The 21,513-nt window shown below is 41.6% G+C and overlaps 2 protein-coding genes across 9 annotated transcripts in view; both read left to right on the plus strand.

Moving 5' to 3' along the window:
* Nucleotides 1-11,820, plus strand: part of tjp2a (tight junction protein 2a (zona occludens 2)) — a 101,509-nt gene extending 89,689 nt beyond the window's left edge. For all 6 annotated transcript variants that reach the window (XM_052019196.1, XM_052019195.1, XM_052019194.1 and 3 more), the window contains exons 21-23: nucleotides 15-374; nucleotides 3,859-3,938; nucleotides 11,051-11,820. In XM_052019196.1, the coding sequence (XP_051875156.1) occupies nucleotides 15-374; nucleotides 3,859-3,938; nucleotides 11,051-11,234 (624 nt within the window). In that variant the 3' untranslated portion in view covers nucleotides 11,235-11,820. The remainder of the gene's footprint in view (nucleotides 1-14; nucleotides 375-3,858; nucleotides 3,939-11,050) is intronic.
* Nucleotides 11,821-16,686: 4,866 nt separating this feature from the next.
* Nucleotides 16,687-21,513, plus strand: part of fam189a2 (family with sequence similarity 189 member A2) — a 69,793-nt gene continuing 64,966 nt past the window's right edge. For all 3 annotated transcript variants that reach the window (XM_052019486.1, XM_052019488.1, XM_052019487.1), the window contains exon 1: nucleotides 16,687-17,132. In XM_052019486.1, the coding sequence (XP_051875446.1) occupies nucleotides 16,839-17,132 (294 nt within the window). In that variant the 5' untranslated portion in view covers nucleotides 16,687-16,838. The remainder of the gene's footprint in view (nucleotides 17,133-21,513) is intronic.

The raw sequence follows: 21,513 nt of genomic DNA on the forward strand, positions 1-21,513 counted from the left end.
TTATTCTTGTACAGGCCAAAGTTGATGTGCACGCATATGCGAAAGAGCCCCCAAGGCCATACTACGATTCTCGTTACAGTAGCTCAAGTCCTGGGAGCAGCGAGCACCCCCGTAGTCAGGAAGCACCTGTCCCTTCCAAGCCACAACCCCCTCCGGTGGCTTTGAAGCCATCTTTCGGGACTAGGACAGCACTCAAACCACCGGCTCCAGCCACACTGCCCCCAGGTGAAGAGGGCGAGCAGGAGGATGATGAAGAGTTGGGAGAAGGGGGTCAGCAGAAGTCTGTGCTGGGCAAAGTGAAAATATTTGAGAAACTGGATCACAAAGCTCGAGCTCAGAGACTGCAGGAACTACAAGAAGCACAAATGGCAAGAGTAAGTGGCAACGCCATTTGGGCAATGGATGTGCTTTCTGGTTTAAATTGACACTTCTATCTCGGCCTCCTCCCACCAACAGCAGAATTATAGCAGCAATGTCCTGTTTGTGCTTTCCTACTTTCATGGAGATGTAGATATATACAACACAAGAAGACAGCACTTGGTCCATGGGGGCAAAAATCAAGCTACTGGTCCTATTCTCAAACCCAACTCTCACTCCATATCCCTGTTGATTTTGGGATATCAAGTGCTCATGCAGCACACTTTAAATGCCTGGAGTATTTCTGCATTGACACCATCTTGAGTGAATTCCAGACCACCACTGTCCAGCTGAATACCTTTACTTTCACCTTCCCTCCAATCCTCCTACTAATCGCTTAGAATCTTCTGCTAAGGTCCTTGTTGACTCGATTTACTTCATTCAGTAACTGGGAGCTCAGAACTAGGGGGTCAAAGGCTCTCAATAAGGGGCCAGCTGTTTCAGAGTGAGGTGAGAGAATTTTCTAGCCTGCTTCAACAGCTATGGGACTATTTAACATCAGCTGTGATCCTAACTCTCAAATTCTTCCTGTTTTTGCCCCCATACCTCTTGATTCCGTGACTATCTAAAACAACTTTGTATCTCTGAATGAACTCAACTAAGCACTCAGGGCCCTTTGGATCTCTGACTTGAGTATACTCAATGACCTTAAATGGTCAGAAATGTTCTAAGATTTTTGGACATTTGGGGAATTGACATCTGGGGCAAGGGTGGTAAGGAGTTGTTGGGTTAAATCAGCCCTGGACCTGTGGATTGTGGAGCAAGTTACAGGTTGAACATCCCCTTCATGCTTCTGTTTCTTAAATTCTCATATTCAGCTGTCTTGCCCCCTACGCTCATATAGCAACAACTGCACTTAAATTCTTATCGAATTCCTTTCTCCTTCCTTGTCTCTATAAACCAGCTCGAGCCCTATAACCCTCAGACCTTTGCTCCATTTTTGGATTCTTGGGTATCCTTGATGATTTTTCATTACTCCAACTTTGACTTTACCTTTTAACTCCCTACATCCTAAACTTTGCAGTATCTTCCCTAAACCCCTCATGCTAATGCACTCCAAAAAAAAACTACCTCATTAATCACATTTGCAGCCAAGATTACAACCTACCCCAGTGTTAAATAAGATGCCCAATCAGTACCTCTTTCATTCAGACGATTCTGATAAATGGTGTTGAACATAAAATCTACAAAATTGCAGCCCATGTGGAAACCCTAGAAATTGATGAGGAGTTTTTCATTATGACATGTGCTAAGCAACATTTGATTTAATTTTGCCTCATCACTGGTTAGGTGGCTTAAGTCCATCATTACTTATTGGCGAAAGATAATCAGCCTTTTCTTTGTTTCTCTTGTGACATTTACTAGTTAATAAGTGTTACTATCATTCCCTAACTTTCTGTCAGTCCTTAGTTGGAATGTTGACTCTGTAATGAATCATTGCCCTGCTCCTCTCAGTTAGAATTGGAAACTGTCCAAAGAAAAACCAGAGGAGGTTAATTGGCTGTTTTTCCTGAGGAATCATCCTGACCGTAATGTTTAGGAGTACAAAATGGATTGACTGAGTTTGGCATTCATCACTGAGCCACCTGTTTTGCATTTGGTTACTTGCTGGAGTAATTTCGTTAGCACAGGGTTTTTCGAGGTTATCAAGTAAGGGGACCTTACTACTCATCTTCAGATCGTGTGTTGTTCACTTGTTCATGCATAAAAGTAGTAGGACAGTACTGACAAGCTTGAATATTCTGTTTGAAATGAACATGGGACATTAGGAATTGCCATAAGAACTTGCAACAGAGGAAGTTCATGCTTAAAGTCTTTTATAAAATACCAAGGGAAAGTGCGAGAATCTATAATAACATATGTAATAACACCTTGAAAAGAATAATAGGATTGAGGAGAGTCAACATGGAGTTATGAAAGGAAAATTATGTTTGACCAATATACTAGAGTTCTTAGAGGATGTGATTAGTAGAATAGATAACGGAACAAGTGAATGAAGTGCACTTGGACTTTGGAAAAGCATTGGATATTGTGGTTGGTCAGCAAACTTGGAGTGCAAAGTTTGAAGTAAGATACTGATGGATTAATAATAGCTCATTGGATCAAGAGCAAACTGTGGGAATAAGTGGATCTTTGGTTGGTGGGCTGTGACTAGTGGAGCACTACAGGGATCAGGACTTGGGCTCCAGCAGTTCACGATCTATATCAACAATTTGACTGAGAGGACCAACGTCATATTTCTAAGTTTGCTGATGATACAAAACTAGGTGTGATTGAGAGTAGGGAGGAGGATGTAAAGAGACTTCAAGGGGTTATCGACAAGCTGAGTGGCCAATGCAGCATGATCCACTTTGGTGCGTAAAGCAGAGTACTCTTAAATGGTGAGGCAGTGGCTGGTGTTAATGTTCAAAGTGATTTGAGTGTCTTTGCACATGCGTACATCACTGAAAGCCTCTCTGTAGGTGCAATAACTAATTAGGAAGGCAAATAGTATGCTGCCCTTTATTATGAGACAGGAATAAAGATGTCACGTTGAGACCTGTTGGGCTTTAAGGCTGTACCTAGAGTATAGCGTACAATTTTGGTCCCTACCTTAAAAGGGATATTCTTTCCATGAAAGGAGTGTCTCAAAGATTTACTAGACTAGTTTCAACAATGGCAAGTTTGCCACAGGAGGGGAAATTGAATAGACCAGACTGTATTCTCTAGAATTTGGAAGAATAAGAGGAGATTGAAATTAACAAGATTACTACAGGATTTAACAGGCTGGATACAGAGGGGATGTTTTCCTTGGCTGAGAATTCTAGACACAGATCAGAATAAAGATTAGGCCATTTAGGAGTGGGAAGAGGAGAAATTCCTTTGTGCCGCATGGACCCCAGAATGAGGGGCTTTGGTTACATGAAATTGTTCTCTTTGAGAAAATTTGCAAGATGGTCAAATTTTTGGGAAACCATTTTCAATGACAACCCCAAGTTTTTTTTTTCCCTGTGATTGTAAGGTCACTACCAGAGTGCCTAGGTTTAAGATAATTGGTAAAGGTGCTGGAAGTGAGCAGGACTTGATTTGCATAGCAAGTTGTGATCTGGACTGTTGCCTAAAATAGCACTGGAGGACTGACTCTGGCAGAGCTGTGGGGAAAGAACTGGTGATGGGGCAGTGTGACCAATAGGATACCACTTCTAAGAGTTAGCACAACCACAATGGGCTGAAAAACCATTTGTGCTGTATCATTCTATAAAAGGGGCAACACTGTATTGTTTCAGTCCTGGCAAAAGTGAATTTGATATTTATTTGTATTCGATTTTAGTGCTGTCTTTTGTTAACTGCATTTACATTACTGATTTAGCAGAAAGTGTGCACATATATTTTGATCTTTGTCTACTGTAATTTGCACCATTCTATTAATCTGAGTTTAATGGTGTCTGTTTTTTTTTGCAGCTGGAAATAGCACAAAAGAACCCAGATATCTACGCAATTCCTATAAAACCACCGAAAGTGGAGCAGCCCCAGTCACACAGGTAAAGTATGTCCCCATCAATAATTCACTTTTCAAACGTAGGAGTGGACTGCCATTTCATCCTTTCTGTGCATTATTCAATCAGATCATGATGGTTCTGTAACATGACTCCATCTCTCTGCCTTTTGGTTCTTACTACCTCTTGCCCATATAGTTTTCCAGTCTCGGTTTGGCAGTTTCCTATTGACCCTTGTAACCCTCTCCCCCAAAGAGTATCAAGACTAAAGTTCTACTCCCCTTAGTGTGAATAGGTACTTCCTAACCTCGTGCTTGACTGGCCTGGGTTAAATAAGTGTTTAAAAAATCATGAAAAGCATTCAGTATGATAGATAAAGGAATTGTTCCCTCTGGTAGAAAATTTGGAATGTGTTGGACTTCATTGCAAGAGGTTTTGATATAGGAGGAAGGAAGTCTTGCTACATTTGTACAGGGCATTGGCGAGATCGTGCCTAGAGTATTGAGTGTACTTTTGGTCTCCTTACTCAAGGATGTACTTGCATATTAGGAGTGTAGCAAAGGTTCACTGGACATTCCTTGGATGGGGAGAAATTGGGTTGATCGGGCCTTAATTTGTCAGAGTTTTGAAGAATGAGAGGAGATCTCATTGAAACATACAATATCCTCATAGGACGAGGCAGACTGGATGTAGGGAGATGTTTTCCCCAGGGTGAAGTATCTAGAATAAGTTGTCATAGTCTCAGGATAACAGGATAAAACATTTAGGACTGGGAGGAGAAATTTCTACACTTGGATTACTGAATCTGTGGAATTCTCTACCACAGAAGGTTGTAGATGCCATGTTCCTGAATATATTTTGAGGTCAGTAGAATTATAAACATAAGATATTGAGGGGTATGGGGAGAGCAGGAGTACAGTACTGAGATAAAGAATGAGTCATGGTTGTACTGACAGAGGGAGAAGGCTTGAAGGGCCAAACAGCCAACTCCTATTTTCTGTTTCTCTGGAAATGTCCCTAATTCTGAGGCAAAACCAGTGAGGTGTTTTATCTGCATGTTCAGGGATTTCCCACCCCCATCTATCCACCCTCTTCGCCTGGGGTCAATTGGAGCATGTTAGATAGTCAGTAGACTATTGTTAAGCAGGGTAGCTGGGAAAATGACTCTTGGGTGGGTAATTGGGTAGAGGTACAGATCTGGAATGGAAGAACCAGTTCCGAAGAACAGAATCTGCTCCTGCCATCTTAGCAACAGAAATGTGGTGTGACCAGAGATTTGATTGGGACTTCCCCCCACTTCCTGTTTTAGTGAGAAGCCAAAATAATTTCCTTAAGTCCCACCACTTTTTGTTCAGTTATCACCTCAGCTGGAAGGGTCATGGGTCGGTCTTTTTATTTCTTTTCAATCTTTTTATTAAATTTCAAATTAATATACATGACAATAGTAATTATACACATGATATAAAGAGATCGGGATTACAATAATAACCGTTAACGTATACAAACACAGAGTAAAATATGTAATCTGAACCTCCCAATCTCTTAATAATTGAACATAAAAAAGATTTAAAAGAAATTTGATTATATGGGGGGGGAAAAAAAACAAACTAAAAAGAATAGTAACAAAACAAAATGAATGGTAATAATAAACAAAAACTAACCAAGAACTAAGCAAAAACTGGGTTGTTGTATTTCATCGATTTTTTTTTAAATTATGTCATTAACTCTGCTCCTCTATATTCAAATAGAAAGTTATTGAGAAGGGTTTGGAAAAGGTCAGCTTGCATCATATGAAAATGCTGGATAAATGGGCTCCAAGTTTCTTCAAAATTAACCGAAGGATCAATAGAACCACTCCTAATTTTTTTTCTAAGTTTAAACACATTATAGTTTGGGAAAACCATTGAAATGTAGTAGGAGGTTTAGGATCTTTCCATTTAAATATAATGGATCTCCTGGCTATTAACGTAGCAAATGCAATCACACGACAAACTGAGGCAGATAAACGGCGAGAATCCATCATTGGTAACCCAAAAATTGCAGTAATAGGATCTGGTTGTAAATCGATACTCAATACCACTGAAATGATATCAAAAATGTCTTTCCAGTATTTTTCCAAAAGAGAGCAGGACTTAAAACGTGTGTGTCAGGGAAGCCACCTCAGAATTACATCTATCACAGATAGGATTTATATGATTATAAAAACAAGCTAGCTTATCCTTAGACATATGGGTCCTATGAACCACCTTAAACTGTATTAGAGAGTGTCTAGCACACATTGAAGAGGTATTAACTAATTGGAGAATTTTCTTCCATGTCTCTATAGGTAGAGGTATCTGAAGTTCTCTTTCCCATTCATTCTTAATTTTATCCGATATCCCTAAACGTATTTTCATAATCAAATCATAAATTATTGCTATCAAGCCCTTCTGATAAGGGTTAAAACCTAAAATTTTTTCTGTAATTTCAATTGGATGTGGTATTGGAAAAGTAGGTAGAGTAACCTTTGAAAAGTTTCTAATCTGTAAATATCTTAAAAAAGAAATGTGATCTAGGCAAATTGTATTTATTAGACAACTGTTCAAAAGACAAGAAACAGTTATCAATGAATGGATCATGAAAACATGTTATTCCCTTCGTTTTCCATAAAAGAAAAGCTAGATCAATTCTAGATGGTTGAAAGAAAAAATAGATAGAATAGGACTTTGATATTTATTCAATCCAAAAAATTCACGAAATTGAAACCATATTTGTATTGTGTGTTTAGTTATTGGATTAATTATTTGTTTATTCAGTTTAGTAAGTGCAAAGGGGAGCGAGGCCCCTAAAATAGAAGCCACTGAAAACCCTTGCACTGACTCGCATTCGAGATACACCCATGGTGGACATTGAGTTGCATCTAAATCTTGTATCCAAAAAATTAAATAGGGACATGGGTCTTTCTCTGCCTTCTGTTTACTGCAGCGGGCTCTTGTGTCGACCTCTTCCTTTTTCTCTCATTTCTCACTTCACATGCATTCTGATGAGTTTGCTTTCTTTTATGTGTGCTCTCTCACTCTCTTTGGAGGGCACTCCATCTAGTGGTCCAACTGAAAGCCAACAAATCCAGCCTGAATGAGATTGGATAAAATTTTGCCTGAAACTTGTATTTGGATTTTGTTAACTTGTGCAGCTAATCTTTTTTCCATTTTGACTATTTGGAATGTAAAGCAGGTCATTTGGTCCAACTGGTCTATGGTGATGCATCACAGGAGCCATCTCTTGGCTCTCTTCTCACCCTATCAGCACCTCCTATTATTCTTCCTCACAAGGTCAGAGAATGGAAACAAGCCCTTCAGGCCAAACCTGTCCATGCCGACCAAGGTGTCTATCTGAGCTAGTCCTGTTTGCCTGCGTTTGTCCCACATCCTTTTAAATTTTTCCTATCCATGTACCTGTCTGAAACGTTATAATTATACCCATCTCTACCACCTCCTCTGGCAGCTCTGAGCTTGTACATTTATAACCATCTCGTACAGAACACACAATGTAGAGGGCAGGTAGAGACAAGCCAGTCATGACGAGGTGCTTTCATTCCCTCCCACTTTCTCCAGCCACCAGTCTATCACCTCTTCCTACTGGCCCTGCTGTCAGCCCCCATCCACTTCACCTAAAGCATCTGAATAGAGAGGCAAGACCCCAAGTGTCAGAAGTTATGACTTCACTGCCAAAAAAACAGATCTCAAAAGATACCCTGGGAAAGTGCAGAGTGGGTGCCACACTACCAGAGGTGTCTTCTTCCAGAGAGTTTTCTCTGCTCTCTCATTAGGACACACAAATCCAATGAAACAATTTCAAATTTCATGGAAGTTGGCCCTGATGTCAGGTCAGTGTTTATCCAACAACTCAGGCTTGCATTTTAAATTCCCCAGCTCCTGCATTTTGACCAGGCAAAAGAAATGGTTTATTGGAATATCCATCATCTCTTTTAAGGACATAATTTTAAGGTGATTGGAGGAAAGTATAAAGAGGATGTCAGGGGTAAGTTTTTTTTTTAGAGTGGTGGGTGCGTGGAACATACTGCCTGCAGAGGTTGTGGGAGCAGATACATTAGGGACATTTAAGAAACTCTTAGATAGACATATGAATGATAGAAAAATAGGAGGCTATGTGGGAGGGAAGGGTTAGATAGATCTTAGAGCAGGATAAAATATCGGCACAACATTGTGGGCCAAAGGGCCACAATGTTCTTGTGTTCTTGGAGAACACAATGTTCTATGTTCTTGGAGAAACCAGAAGGAAGTGTCAGTCCAAATTTCCCCCAGTACTTGCTGTTTGGTACAACGTGCATACAATGTTTTTGCATATTATATTCCATTTACCACCGGAGGATTGCAGTTTAGCCATGTTATCATCTATAGCAGATCCCATTATAATCACAAGTTTCTGAAATTCTTGAGCTGTTCTGAAATCTGTACAGATTTTTATGAAAAAACTGTTGTTTTAAATTCATATCGGTAAACTATTTGAACTTTTCTCTGGCTCAGACACTCATTATGCTACAGTAATTGTTCCCATGCTTGTTATCCTAATTTCCTTCCAAATTTTCCTCCTTTTGGAAATGTGTGACTTTGGTTTAGTTGTTTGGGGGCAATTTGAAAGCATTGCTGACTGATGCATTATTGGGGTTAATCTTCCAATGTCCCTCTGGTAGTTACCTACCTATGGTGCTTGTTGGAGAATCCACACCTCAGTTGGACATCTCAACCTTCCACTGTGCTGGAGGACAATAATGCATACCTCAGCCATGACACTGAGCTCCCATGTAGTTCAGCACAGTGCTGCCATCTCCCACTATTTATGGTAATAGCCTGGCCCCACCCCTGAATTCCAGGCAGTACTGACCTTTGTCAGCTCACTGGAGAGCAGGAATAACATGGAGACAAACTAAATAAAAATGACACGCAAGACTTATTTTCTGAATACAATGACTAGATTTTTTTGTCCAAATATGTACCAACCAAATTACACTTGTCTTCCTGTCTGTATGTTTTATTGCCAGTCACTGGTAGTTTGGAATCTTCTGATGCACACAGAGAGCAGGCAAGAATATTTCTTGCTGATATAGACTGAGGATAGTGGTACTTATGCCCTTGCACCTTATTGTCTACCTGCAATGCATTTCCCTGTAGCTGTGACACTTTACAGTGTACTCTTATTATTTTTACCTGTACTACCTCAATGCATTCTGTACTAACTCAATGTATCTGCACTGTGTAATGAACTGATCTGTACGAACAGTATGCAAGACAAGTTTTCACTGTACCTTTACAATGTGACAATAATAAACCAATACCAATACTTAAATTTCTATGATCTCAATACTCACATTATAAACATAACATCCACAAGGGTTTATTGATTGAAACTGCCTAGGTTTACTGGAAGATATGAGTGGCAAAATCTTTTAACTCTTCACTATACTAACAATAGTACCCTTAATTTACTTAGAGACTGCAAATGGAGCACTTCAATGTTGTATGAAAGATTACTTCCTTCATATCAAACCCTAGAATGGGTTTGCTTTACACTGACTGGTTTGGTGTGTCTGAACCAGCTTAAATATTCTGAACTATTGAGATCAGATACCATATATTTGTGGGGAACTGGGGTAGGCCAAACATAACCAGAGCGAAGGCAATGGAGAATGACCTGAACTTGACAGCAAGACAGAAGAATGTTTCTTTCCTTCTGTTTCTCAGCTGGCCAAATTGACAGTCTGACTGGTGGGCAGTTGTGGACTGTGGTAGGAACCCTTGATGCCAGGCAAACGTTAACATGCTCCTTGAGAGCCCTCCTTTCCTATGTCTCATCTCCCTTGCCCCTTACTAAAGTTTGACAGAATTGGCCATACAGAATCATTTTCGTGATAGAATTGCTGAGAATATATTTACATAAAGCTAGAGAAATGTTGCACTAGTCAGCAATATCCAAATGATGAAGAGAAGATTGAGGGCCCCTGAGATCTTCTTGTCTTTACTTTGGGTCTAGGGTCCCCAGCTTCATTCTTTATATTTGACTCCCTGTAGGGAAATGTAAATTGTGGACAAAGCTTTTATCTTTAAGTGGGTATGGACAAGTCATTATTGACCTTGACTGCCTTGGAGCATGTTTGATGACATATCCATCTTTCATATTGCACTTGCAACAATACTTGCCCAAAGGCAATGAAAAAAATAATAATATTTATAAGAAGTTGTACTTCTTCTGAGGTGTCTTTTATTGTTCACTCCAATGTTAAGATTTTGTGGTGTTATTGCTGCTGTTGCTGCCAGCAATATGGCTCAAACTTGAAATGAGGGGTAAGACAGCTAACAGAGTCCTGGAATAACCCCACACGACTGGGAGTGGCAGAAGTGCCTTTAAGACTGACATTGGTACTCCCAAAGATTTGTCACGCAATCTTCAGTGAAGGCAAGTGATGTGTGCACCATGCTGTGAGCCTCCTTTGGGAGTTTATCAAGGACAGTGAGGAGTGAGGGAATGTTGCATATTACAGCCATGATTAATTACAGAATAGCTGGCAGCAACCTTTTGGAAGATCCAGCCCATTGAGTTTTCCTTAAGAATCACAAGAGCTATTTAATTAGCCTCAGCTCTGATCAGTTACATACTTGTTTTCACATTATGCAACAGCTGGTAATGCATAATACATTCAGGACATCTAACTCAACCATCCCCAGGGTTGTGGGGAAGTAGGAGACAGGTATTACCCTATCAATTCTCTGACCATAGTGTTGGGAAAGATGATGTTCTGGCTAGTCTTTTCCTGCCAGAACATCAATTTTTTTTAAAACATGTATGATATCTAGACAAGTTGTACCTTTTAGGTTTTTAAGAGAATGTTTTTGCCATTTTTGAACATTTAGCTTCAAAACAAAAGGAAAGATTTTGACCAAGTATGATCACTCATGGAGCAGAAACTGAAGAAGCTAAAAGTAAATGAGAAATAATCACAAAAATAAATGGCAGAGACATCTTTCGTTTGTAGAAAACTATTTTAGTATTCACAACTTAATTCAAACGCTCTTGACTATTCACTGCTTTATAATGCCTAATTTTTCTTTTTTTTGATATTTTAACAACATTAGCTTTATCATTTTTTTTCTAAATTCCAGGCCTCCCGAGCCCCAGAAGCCCCCATCACAATCTTACCTGGACCCCAGCGGAATTGGCTACAGAGGGGAAGATGAGGAGGAGGAGGAGGAGCAGTATCGCAGGCAACTTGCTGACCATTCAAAGCGAGGTTACTATGGCCAGCACGGGTCTCAACCCACCAAATACAGGGATACTGAACTGTAGAAGGGGAACATTTTGTAACCATGATTTTAATAAAAGAGGAAAAACAAAACAAAAAAAAATGCTGGAAATGACCTGCTGGCCTATTAGCTCCTGGACCTTCAGTTGCTGATTGACTTGCTGTTGCTCCCAGCAATAGTATTTTTATTCTGATAGGACTTGTATACTTTGCAAATGCTGTTCTAACTGCCTTTTACTATAGTTTTCACATGAAGTTTTTTTTTACATAATTTACAATTCAAGAACAAATTACAGTAAAAAAAGAATAATTGGACAGACCTCCTTTATAACAAAGTTCTACACAGGAACACAAGTGCCTCTTATTTTTTTTCTTGAACAAAAAGCTTCCTTTTGGATAAAATGTAATTGGTGAAGGTGATGACACTGGACTTGGTTTGAATTTGAGTTATATTGTTAACTGATAAGCCATTGTGGTGTAAAGTTCTTTTTGGGACCAGAGGAAAGAGTTCCTAATTTGTAAGTGATGTGTGCAAGAATGTGTCTTGTACCCAAAATGCATTTTCTTTCTAACTTGTCATGATGGTGTTGGTTTTAAGTTGATCAAATAAAACAATGTATTTAAGTGCCATTACTTTTTAGCTTGGTTACCAAGATGCAGATAAATTCTTGGTTTGGGGATTTTTGAAGAACTACTTGATCCTTTTTAAACTTATTTAAATATTAGTGATAAAAGACTTGTCATTGTAGAACATCCTTCAAGTTATCTGAACCTCCCAGCATGTTATAGCCACTGAAATAATTTCAAAGTTCAGTTACTTAAAGGAAATGCCAATTTCCACAATCTTTCAAGTGATTCATTGGAATTGCCAATTATTATGAATTTTTAATGTATAGTTCTACAAGATAAATATGTCACTGGCATTTATTGCCTATGGAAAGGTGGTGAGATGCTGCTGTCAACCGCCACAGTCCTTATGGTGAAATTGCTCCCTGTTGGTAGGGAGTTCCTGGATTTGTACCGAGCAATGATGAATGAACAGTGATACATTTGCAAATTGGAATGGTATATGATTTATACCTGTACTGTTCTTGTGTCCTTGCAGATGCACCTTGTCCTTCTAGGTTGTAGCAATGGGACCAGATGTTTGATGATTATAATGGACAATCAACTGGACTGTGTTTGTCTGAATCTAGGGCTGAGATGGGTGTTGATGTCCTTTTCCAAAGAAAAATCGCTCAACTAATGTACAGTAAATTTTAAATGGCCCCCAAATGAACTCCCAAGTTTGTGGCACTTGTAAAATATATTTTTCTCCAACCTCTGTCCCACGTATTGATCAATTTCTGGTTCTAAATGAGGTTTTGATAAATGTCAGTTTTATTCCCAGTTCAACTGACAGGCTGTCTAAATTTATTTCCCTCTGTACCTCATTGTGTCTGAAATAGAACTATTGATCATAAAGCCACATTTAATTTTGTATAGTTCAATAGTTCAACAACTTTCATTTAATCATTTGCAGCATCTAGGCATTGCAGCCAAGGCCAACAATTAATTGTCCATATCTGATTTGTCTGAGCTAAATATTTTACTGGGCCATTTCAGCAGACATTGGAGTCGACCATATTACTGTGCGTCTGGAGACACATGTAGGTGAGATGGTAGGATGACAGATTTTCTTCCCTGAATGACAATACTGGATTGCTGCAAACTCTATTAGCTTCCTAACTTCATGGTCATATTTGTAATTTTAAAGTGTCGTTTATTGTCCAAATATTCCTGCCATGTAGGGAAATTTGAACTTTGTCTCTGAAGCAAGTCATCCAGGTTCCAGATTACTGGTCCAGCAACAGCCATTACAGAATCCTGAGGTTCAGGTGATCTTTGTTCTGGAGTTCAGTCACTGTATGTCGAATGATTTTTCACTGGTTCTGAAGATTAGTTTCACCCTTACAGGAAGTGTGTTGGAGGTGAGGTGCAATATAGTGGCGAGAAAGATTCAGGAAAGTTTTGGGGTAGGGAAGCAGCCTTGATTTGAGAAATGGGATTGGCTCTGTTGTAGGCCCTCTTAGTTGGTATATACGTGCATGTCATCACAGAGCAAATGCAAGAGACAGACAAAGTTCTGTGGGTAGGGCCGTCCACAAACATGTGCAAACACTAGTAATGACTGAATAGTGCAACTCAGCTACTGAGGTTCAGTCACGATCTTATTGTCCACAGCTGGAAGAAGACATCCACACCAGAGGACCTCTGGGATGTTGTAATCATGATCTTCTGTGGTAACTACAGAGGGGTCTCCCTGAGGGTAACAGTTGGATTTGTCATAGTCATGATTATCAAATAAGGAGACATGTAAGGAGGGTGGACCACAGTTTCTGCTGATTGAGTCAAAGTCTTTAGTGAGAATGAAGAATGCCATATATCGTGGCTGGTGCTGAATCCTGCATTTTATTTCCTGTCATGCAGTAAAGATCATATACACTGTGCCTTTAGGTGGATGGAATCCACACTGATTTGGAAACAGCTCTTCAGTTTCTGGGATGAATTTGTTTAAAGGAACCCAGGCAATGATCCCCCTGTAACAGACAGCAGTGAGATTTCTCTATAGTTACCACAGATTTCCTTGTCTCCTTTCTTGAAGATGTTCAAGATTACAACTCCCAGAGGTCCCCACATGTGGATGTCCCGCTTCCCAAATTTGGACAATGAGATTGTGAATTTGTGACTGAACCTTAGCAGTCAAGCTGCAGTATGCAGACGTTCCTTGCCTTGCAGTGCATTCAGAGGCAGAGCTCCAAGCCAGCTTGTTCACCAAAGCATACAAGAGGATAACCCTTGCCCTCAACATCCTCTGCTACCTACTCTTGCTGTACGACACTGCCCTCTGCTAAAGGTTCCAAGTGAGACCCTGGGAAATGTGGACCACTTTCTATACCTTGGGAGCGATGTCTGTGAAAGGAACCATTGTGATGAAATTCATCTTTGCCTTCAATGTACCAATACAACCTTTGTTTGATTAGATTTGGTTTGGTTGGTTGAAGAAACAAATGTTTAAAGATAGACCTTGGATCTGATACAAAGCTCATGGTTGTTTTCCCACACCAGGCCTTTCCCCCTTCAGGTTTTGGTATAAAGAACCATTGCTCATTCAATATATTAGCCTGGACTTGGGTAGACAAGGCATAATTTGCAAATAATATGAAAAATAAGAAATGTAAAAGTGGGGAGTATAATACCAGAATTCAGGAGGACAAGCCTGGTTAAATAAATGTACATGGGAAAGGTAATACAAGTTAAATGTTTTTATTGAAATGGTTGAGGAACACAAATATGACTCTATATCTCTCACCAGTTGTCTCCATTGTGCTCTTTCTCTACTGATCAAAGGTGCACAAATCTTTGAAGGTGGTAGGACAATTTCAGAAGGTGGTTAGAAAACTTTATGGAAGTCTAGGTTTCTTAATAGAATAAAATGCAAGGAAGTTCTGCTACCCTTCATAATTAATTAGATCCCTGCTGGAGCATTCTGTTTGGTTTTGAGCATTGAACCTTACAAGCACGAGGAGAAATTACAAATATGTTTTACTAGAATGGTTCCAGGGATGTGGGAGTTCAGGTATGTGGAGACACTAAAGAACATAGGGATATTCTTAGAGGTGAGAAGGTGAAGAGCATATTACAAGAGGTCTTCAAATCGCAGCTGGGTTTCACTAAATAAGTAATAATGATATCACTTCCAGTAGCATCAAGGTCTGAAACCAGAGAACACATTGAAAGTGATTTGCAAAAGAACCTGAGAGGGAGATGAGGAAGTATGTTTTTACGTGATAATTTGTGACATGGACTGTGCTGGAAGTAGGTTCAACCGGTACCAGCAAAAGGGAATTGGATAAATATTTCAAAAGGGAAAAACTTGAAGGAGAAGTGGGTCTAATTGGGGAGTTCATTCAACGATGTGACACTGGCAGAATGGCTGAATATCCACCTTCTGTCTTCTGGATTACAAGAACAAATGTCTGGTAAATGCACCAGATTACACCCAGCTGGAATCATTTGGTGGACCATGCTCATTCTTCATTTACTTTCCCCAGGTTTCAGATGAGCTATTAAACCAAGATCTCATCTGTCCAATCAGGTGGAAGTAAATGATATTTTGAAAGCGAGCAAACTTCTCCAGCCCTGTAACTCTCCATGATCTTCCGAGTCTGGCCTCTTGTGCATCACTGATTTCCATCCTCCAGTTGCCTAGGTCCTGAGCTCAAGAATTCCCTCGCTTACAAGTCTCTCTGGCCTTTTTCTCTGGATTAGGGTGCTCATTATAAGGAGATATTGGAAAGAAGATCTCGATTATGTGACAAATCTTCCAGAGACGAGCCCTGAAACATTTGACTGCGTTAGAGGTGCCAAATGAATGCAAATTGTACGATCTTCTATCCAACACTTTTCCCTCACCAAGGAATGGGGCTGGGGCTGGGGCTGGATTATCTTGCTCGAGCTCCATTTCTGAAACAGAATGAAAGGATATTTCGTGTAAGTATGTGCATGACATTTTCCAGGTGCATCAGGTTTGCTCCTGCCCGCAGCTTTTGCCATAACACCAGCAGAAGGTTTAAAGATTCTGAAAGGCCTTTCAGAACGCCTCAGAACTAACTGTGCAGTGAATTTTCCCACTGAATCATGGATTTGGAGTAAAGTGAATCTTACATTTCTGTAGACACGAGGGACTGCAGATGCTGGGATCTGGAACAAAGAAAAAACTAAGCTGCTGGAAGAATTCAGCGGGTCAAGCAACAACTGCGGAGGGAAATGGACAGGTTCAGGAGATGTTGCATCTGTTACATTTCTGTAGCGCCGTTCTTATTCCCTTTCAGGATATCCTAGGGAACGTTGCAGCCAGTGGAGTGCTACCTGTTGGTAGTCAGGGTCGTAATGTAGGAAACGTGGCAGCCATTCTGAACACAGCAAGATCCCACAACCAGCAACGAGCTGATGATTTAAACATTTTGTTAAATCTGAGTAATAGCGTCAGAGTTATACCGCATGGAAACAGGCCCTTCGGTCCAAATCGTCCATGCTGACCAAGATGCCCATTGGCCCATATCCCTCTAAACCTTTCCCATCCATGTGGAAGTTGTGGTATTACTTAATGTAACCATCAGGTACCCTCAGAGTTTGGAAAGAGCCAATTTAGGTGTGGAAAACACTGTAGTATTGCCGGTCTAACATCTCTGCCACCCGTAACAAACGTTTTGTGTTGAAGGGGTTTCCCTCTCACCACCCAGTGCCTTTGCGGGCTTGTTGGGTCTCCCTCCGGAACACAAGAGTGCCCCTGTCAGATCTGGCAACGCAATCCCTATCTCGCCTGCAGTTATTTTAAAACTCCTCCAGTGAGTCGCTTCAGGGACGAGTGGAAGAGAAAGTGTTAGGAAAGGTTTTGCCCCCACCCCCTTCCTCCTCCTCCTCCTCCTCCTCCTCCTCCTCCTCCCCCGCCTCCTGAAAACGTGTAGGGGTGGAGAGAGAGGGCGGTGAGTTTCCAACAAGGCGTTCTAAGTGAACTGTTAGATCCAGCGACGTGCTGGTGTTGTGTTTGTGACTGCACTGAGACTCGGGACCTCTCTCCCTTGCTGCCTGTTCTCTGCTGCTGGATGTCACTGCCGGTGGTCTTGCCCAGTTCTTGCCCCGTGGTTGCTGGTGCAGCCGGCGGAGAGCCCCCAGTGCGCTGCCGAGGTCGCTGGGCTCCGGGAACGCTGCCCCAGAACCCTGGGAGCAACTCCGGGCGCCAGGCAGTATCCAGCCCGCTCTACGGCCGCTCCCTCTTCGCCCTGGGACTGCTGCAGATCGCCCTGGGCTTCTCCGTCGTCTCCCTCAGCTTCGGGGCTCTGTCCCTCACCGAATCCCCCAACGTGAGGAACTCTTGCCCGTTCTGGGCCGGCTCTTCGGTGAGTTGGCAAACTTTTAAATAACTAGTGTAAAAGTTTAATTGATGCATCAAGTTTTACGCTGTGTCCAATTTCTGGATTATACTCGGTACTTTTAACTGTTTCGTTTAACTTCTCTATTTAAGAAGGGCCATGAATTCTTAGTAATTACTTTGTTCTAACCCACTTGTCCTTTATAAAATATCCAGCCCTTTCACTTTTGAAAGTTGAATAAAGTGCAACCATATCTCTTTTAATGTAGTAACACGCTCCAAGGCGTTTCAAGAGAGGAAATTTGTGAGCCAGATTGGGAGCAATGGTAGATGTGACTTGGTTAAAGTGGTAGAGTTTAGACAGCATCTTAAAGGGGAAGAGGAAGATGCAAGGAGGAATTCCATAATTTAAGGCCAAGGCAGTTGGAGTCACTGCAATGGAAAATGAGGGGAAGGTTGAGGTTCCAACAGGAAGAGTCTAGGGATGTTGGAGGGATTGGTTGCCTAGTTGGGAACATTAGAAGGATTTAAGAAAAAAATAACAATTTTCAGATCATAGTGTTGTTGAACGATGAGTCAATGTAGGTCTAGGAGGTGAGTGGGACTTGGTGTGAGTTAGGACATAGCAAAGTTTTGAATCTCAAGTTTAATCAGGGTGGAAGAGGCAGACTGCACAGCAGTGAATTGGAATTGTAAAGCATTAACAAAGATGTGAGTGAAGGTTACAGGAAGGACGTGGGGGCTCTGGAGAGGGTACAGAAGAGGTTTACCAGGATGCTGCCTGGATTAGAGGGTATGAGCTATAAGGAGAGATTGGACAAACTTGGGTTGTTTTCTATGGAGCATCAGAGGCTGAGGGGAGACCTGGTAGAAGTTTACAAGATTACGAGAGGCACAAATGGGGTAGAAAATCAGAATCTTTTTCCCAGGATAGAAAGGTCAAATACCAGAGGACATGCATTTAAGGTGAGAGGGGAAAAAGTTTAAAGGAGATGCGTGGGGCAAGTGTTTTTTTTACACAGAAAGTGGTAGGTGCCTACCAGGACGTGCAGTTTTTGCACAGGACATGTAGAGTTTCAGACTGAGGCCTGATGGTTCAAAGACCAAAACACCTGCGGCTCCACTGCACCAATGCCATGCCAGCTCACCTTGTGGACACTGCACTAAAACCTCCAGGCACCTCTGATTCTTGATTATTTTATGTGGAAGTCGTTTAAAACAGATTAGGGAGGAGGTCACACCACCACGACCATCCCATCAGCTTTGTTGCAAATTTGTTGTATATTTTGTAAAAAAAAAGTGCACTAACAACAAGAGCTGGCATTTGTATAGTCACTTTATCATAAAATTATACAGCAGGGAAACAGGCCCAACTTGTCCATGCCGACTAAGGTGTCTACCTGAGCTGTGTTTGGCTACATTTGGCTCATATCCCTTTAAACCTTTCCTATCCATGTCCCTGTCCAAATGTCTTTTAAACGAAAGTAACAAACAATGCCATCCCTTTCTCCCAGTTTCTCTGTCTGTGCCGCATCTGCTCTCAAGATGAGGCCTTCCATTCCAGGACATCTAAAATTTCCTTTTTCAGGAAGCATGGCTTCCCTTCTGCCACTTCACTGCTGTCTGTTGAATGTTGTAATTATTCCTGCGTCTACTGTTTCCTCTGGCAGCTCATTCCATATGCCCATCACCCTCTGTGTGGAAAAACTTGCCCCTCAGGTCCCCTTTAAATCTTTCCCCTCTCACCTTAAACCTACGCCCTCTAATTTTAGACTCCCTGACCCTGGGAAAAAGACTGTGACCATTCTCCTTATCTATGCCCCTCATGATTTTATAAACCTCTATAAGGTCACCCCTCAGCCTCCTGTGCTCCAGGGAAAATGGTCCCAGCCTATCCTGTTAAACTCAAGCCCTCCAATCCCAGCAACATCTTTGTGAATTTTTTCTTCACCGTCTCCAGCTTAATCACATCTTTCCTATGGTGGGGCAACCAGAACTGCTCACAATACTCTGAGTGCGGTCTCACCTACATTTTGTAGAGCTGTAACGATGTCCTAGCTCTTGTTCTCAATGCCCTGACCGATGAAGACAAGCATGCCATACACCTTCTTCACAACCCTGTCTAGCAGTGTTACCAGTTTCAGGAAACTATGTATTTGTATCCCTAGATCGCTCTGTTCTACAACACTCTCCAGGGCCCTGTCATTCATTGTTCATGTCCTGCCCTGGGTTAACTTCCCAAAATGCATCACCTCACACTTGTCTGAGTTAAATTTCATCACCATTCTTTTGCCCACTTTTCCAGTTGATCTTGATCCTGATGTAATCTTAGACAACCTTTTCACTGTGTACTACACCACTAATTTCGGTGTCATCCACAAACTTACAAATCATGCCACCTACATTTTCATCCAAATTGTTAATATATTTGACAAACAACAGCACGAATCCCTGTGGCACACCACTGGTCACAGGCCTCTGAAAAACGACCCTCGACCCTCCACTACCACTCTTTGACTCCTTCCACCAAGCCAATTTTGTATCCAATTGGCTAGCTCTCACTGGATTTTATGTGGCCAGCCTACCATGTGGGACCTTGTCAAAGGCCTTGCTGAAGTCCACGTAGACCTGCCCTCATCAAACCTCTTGGTCACTCTCAAAAAAAAAACTCAAATTCATAAGACACGATTTCCCATGTGCACGGCCATGCTGACTTTCCAATTGCAGATGCATCCGATGTCTCAGAATCCCCTCTTGTAACTTTCCCATCACTGTCAGGCTCACCAACCTGTAGTTCCCTGGCTTGTCCTTGCTGCCCTCCTTAAATAAAGGCAAAACATTAGCCACCTTCCAGCCTTCCAGTACTCACCTGTGGCTAACTAAGATATAACACTCTCCGCCAGGACCCCTGCAATTTCTTCCTTTGATTCCCACAATGTCCTAGGATAGACTAAGTCAAACCCTGGGGATTTATCCACCTTTTTGCGCCTCAAGACCGCCAGCATTTAACTATGCCCCTCATGATTCCTGGTCAAATCGTGTAGATGCCACGGCCAAGAAAGCTCACCAGCGCCTCTGCTTCCACAGGAGGCTAAAGAAATTTGGTTTGTCCTCTTTGACTCTCACCAACTTTTACCGATGCACCATAGAAAGCATCCTATCTGGATGTATCACGACTTGGTATGGCAACTGCTCTACCCAAGACCGCAAGAAGCTGCAGAGAGTTGTGGACACAGCCCAGCGCATCACGGACACCAGCCTCCCCTCCTTGGACTCTGTCTTTACCTCTCGTTGTCTTGGTGAAGCAGCCAGCATAATCAAAGACCCCACCCACCCGGGACATTCTCTCTTCTCTCCTCGTCCATCGGGTAGAAGATACAGGAGCCTGAGAGCACGTACCACCAGACTTAAGGACAGCTTCTACCCCACTGTGATAAGACTATTGAACGGTTCCCTTATACAATGAGATGGGCTATGACCTCACGATCTACCTTGTTGTGACCTTGCACCTTATTGCACTACACTTTCTCTGTAGCTGTGACACTTTACTCTGTACTGTTATTGTTTTTACCTGTACTACATCAATGCACTCTGTACTGACTCAATGTAACTGCACTGTGTAATGAATTGACCTGTACGATCGGTTTGTAAGACAAGATTTTCACTGTACCTCGGTACAAGTGACAATAATAAATAAATACCACTTCATCTTTCATAACGTAAATATGTTTTACTGTCATCACTGTTCTCTTCCTTGAATTCTCTAACTTCCATGATCACCTGTATTGTAAATACAGACCAGAAATATTCATTTAAGACCTTACCCATCTCCCATGGCTCCTCACATAGACGACCATAGTGATCCTTAAAGGGATCTATTTTTCTCCTTAGTTACCCTTTTGGTCTTAATCTACTTTTAGAACTTCTTAGGATTCTCCTTTTATCTTACCTGCCAAGGATAACTAATATCCTCTTTTTGCCCTCCTGAACCTTCCTGATGTCCTTTTTAAGTGTATACCTACATCCCTTATACGCTTCAAGGGATTCGCTTGATCCAACTGCCCATACCTGATATATCCGTCTGTTTTCCTGACCAGATTCTCAATATCCCTCATCAGCTGGGGTTCCCTAATCCTGCCAACCCTGCCCTTCACTCTAACGGGAACACATTGGCCTTGAACTCTCCCTATCTCACTTTTAAAAGCCTCCCACTTGCCAGACATCCCCTTACCTGCTAACAGCCTCTGCCTATCAACTTTTGCAAGTTCCTGTCTAATGCCCCAATTTATGACCTTAACTTGTGGACCTCTCTTTTTTCCAAACTATTTTAAGTTTTAGAATTATGATCACTGGTCCCAAAGTGCTCCCAGACTGACACAAGAGCCGCTTTCCTAGCCTCATTTCCTAAG

The sequence above is a fragment of the Pristis pectinata genome, chromosome 7 (genome assembly GCF_009764475.1).
Source record: "Pristis pectinata isolate sPriPec2 chromosome 7, sPriPec2.1.pri, whole genome shotgun sequence".
Classification (NCBI taxonomy): domain Eukaryota; kingdom Metazoa; phylum Chordata; class Chondrichthyes; order Rhinopristiformes; family Pristidae; genus Pristis; species Pristis pectinata.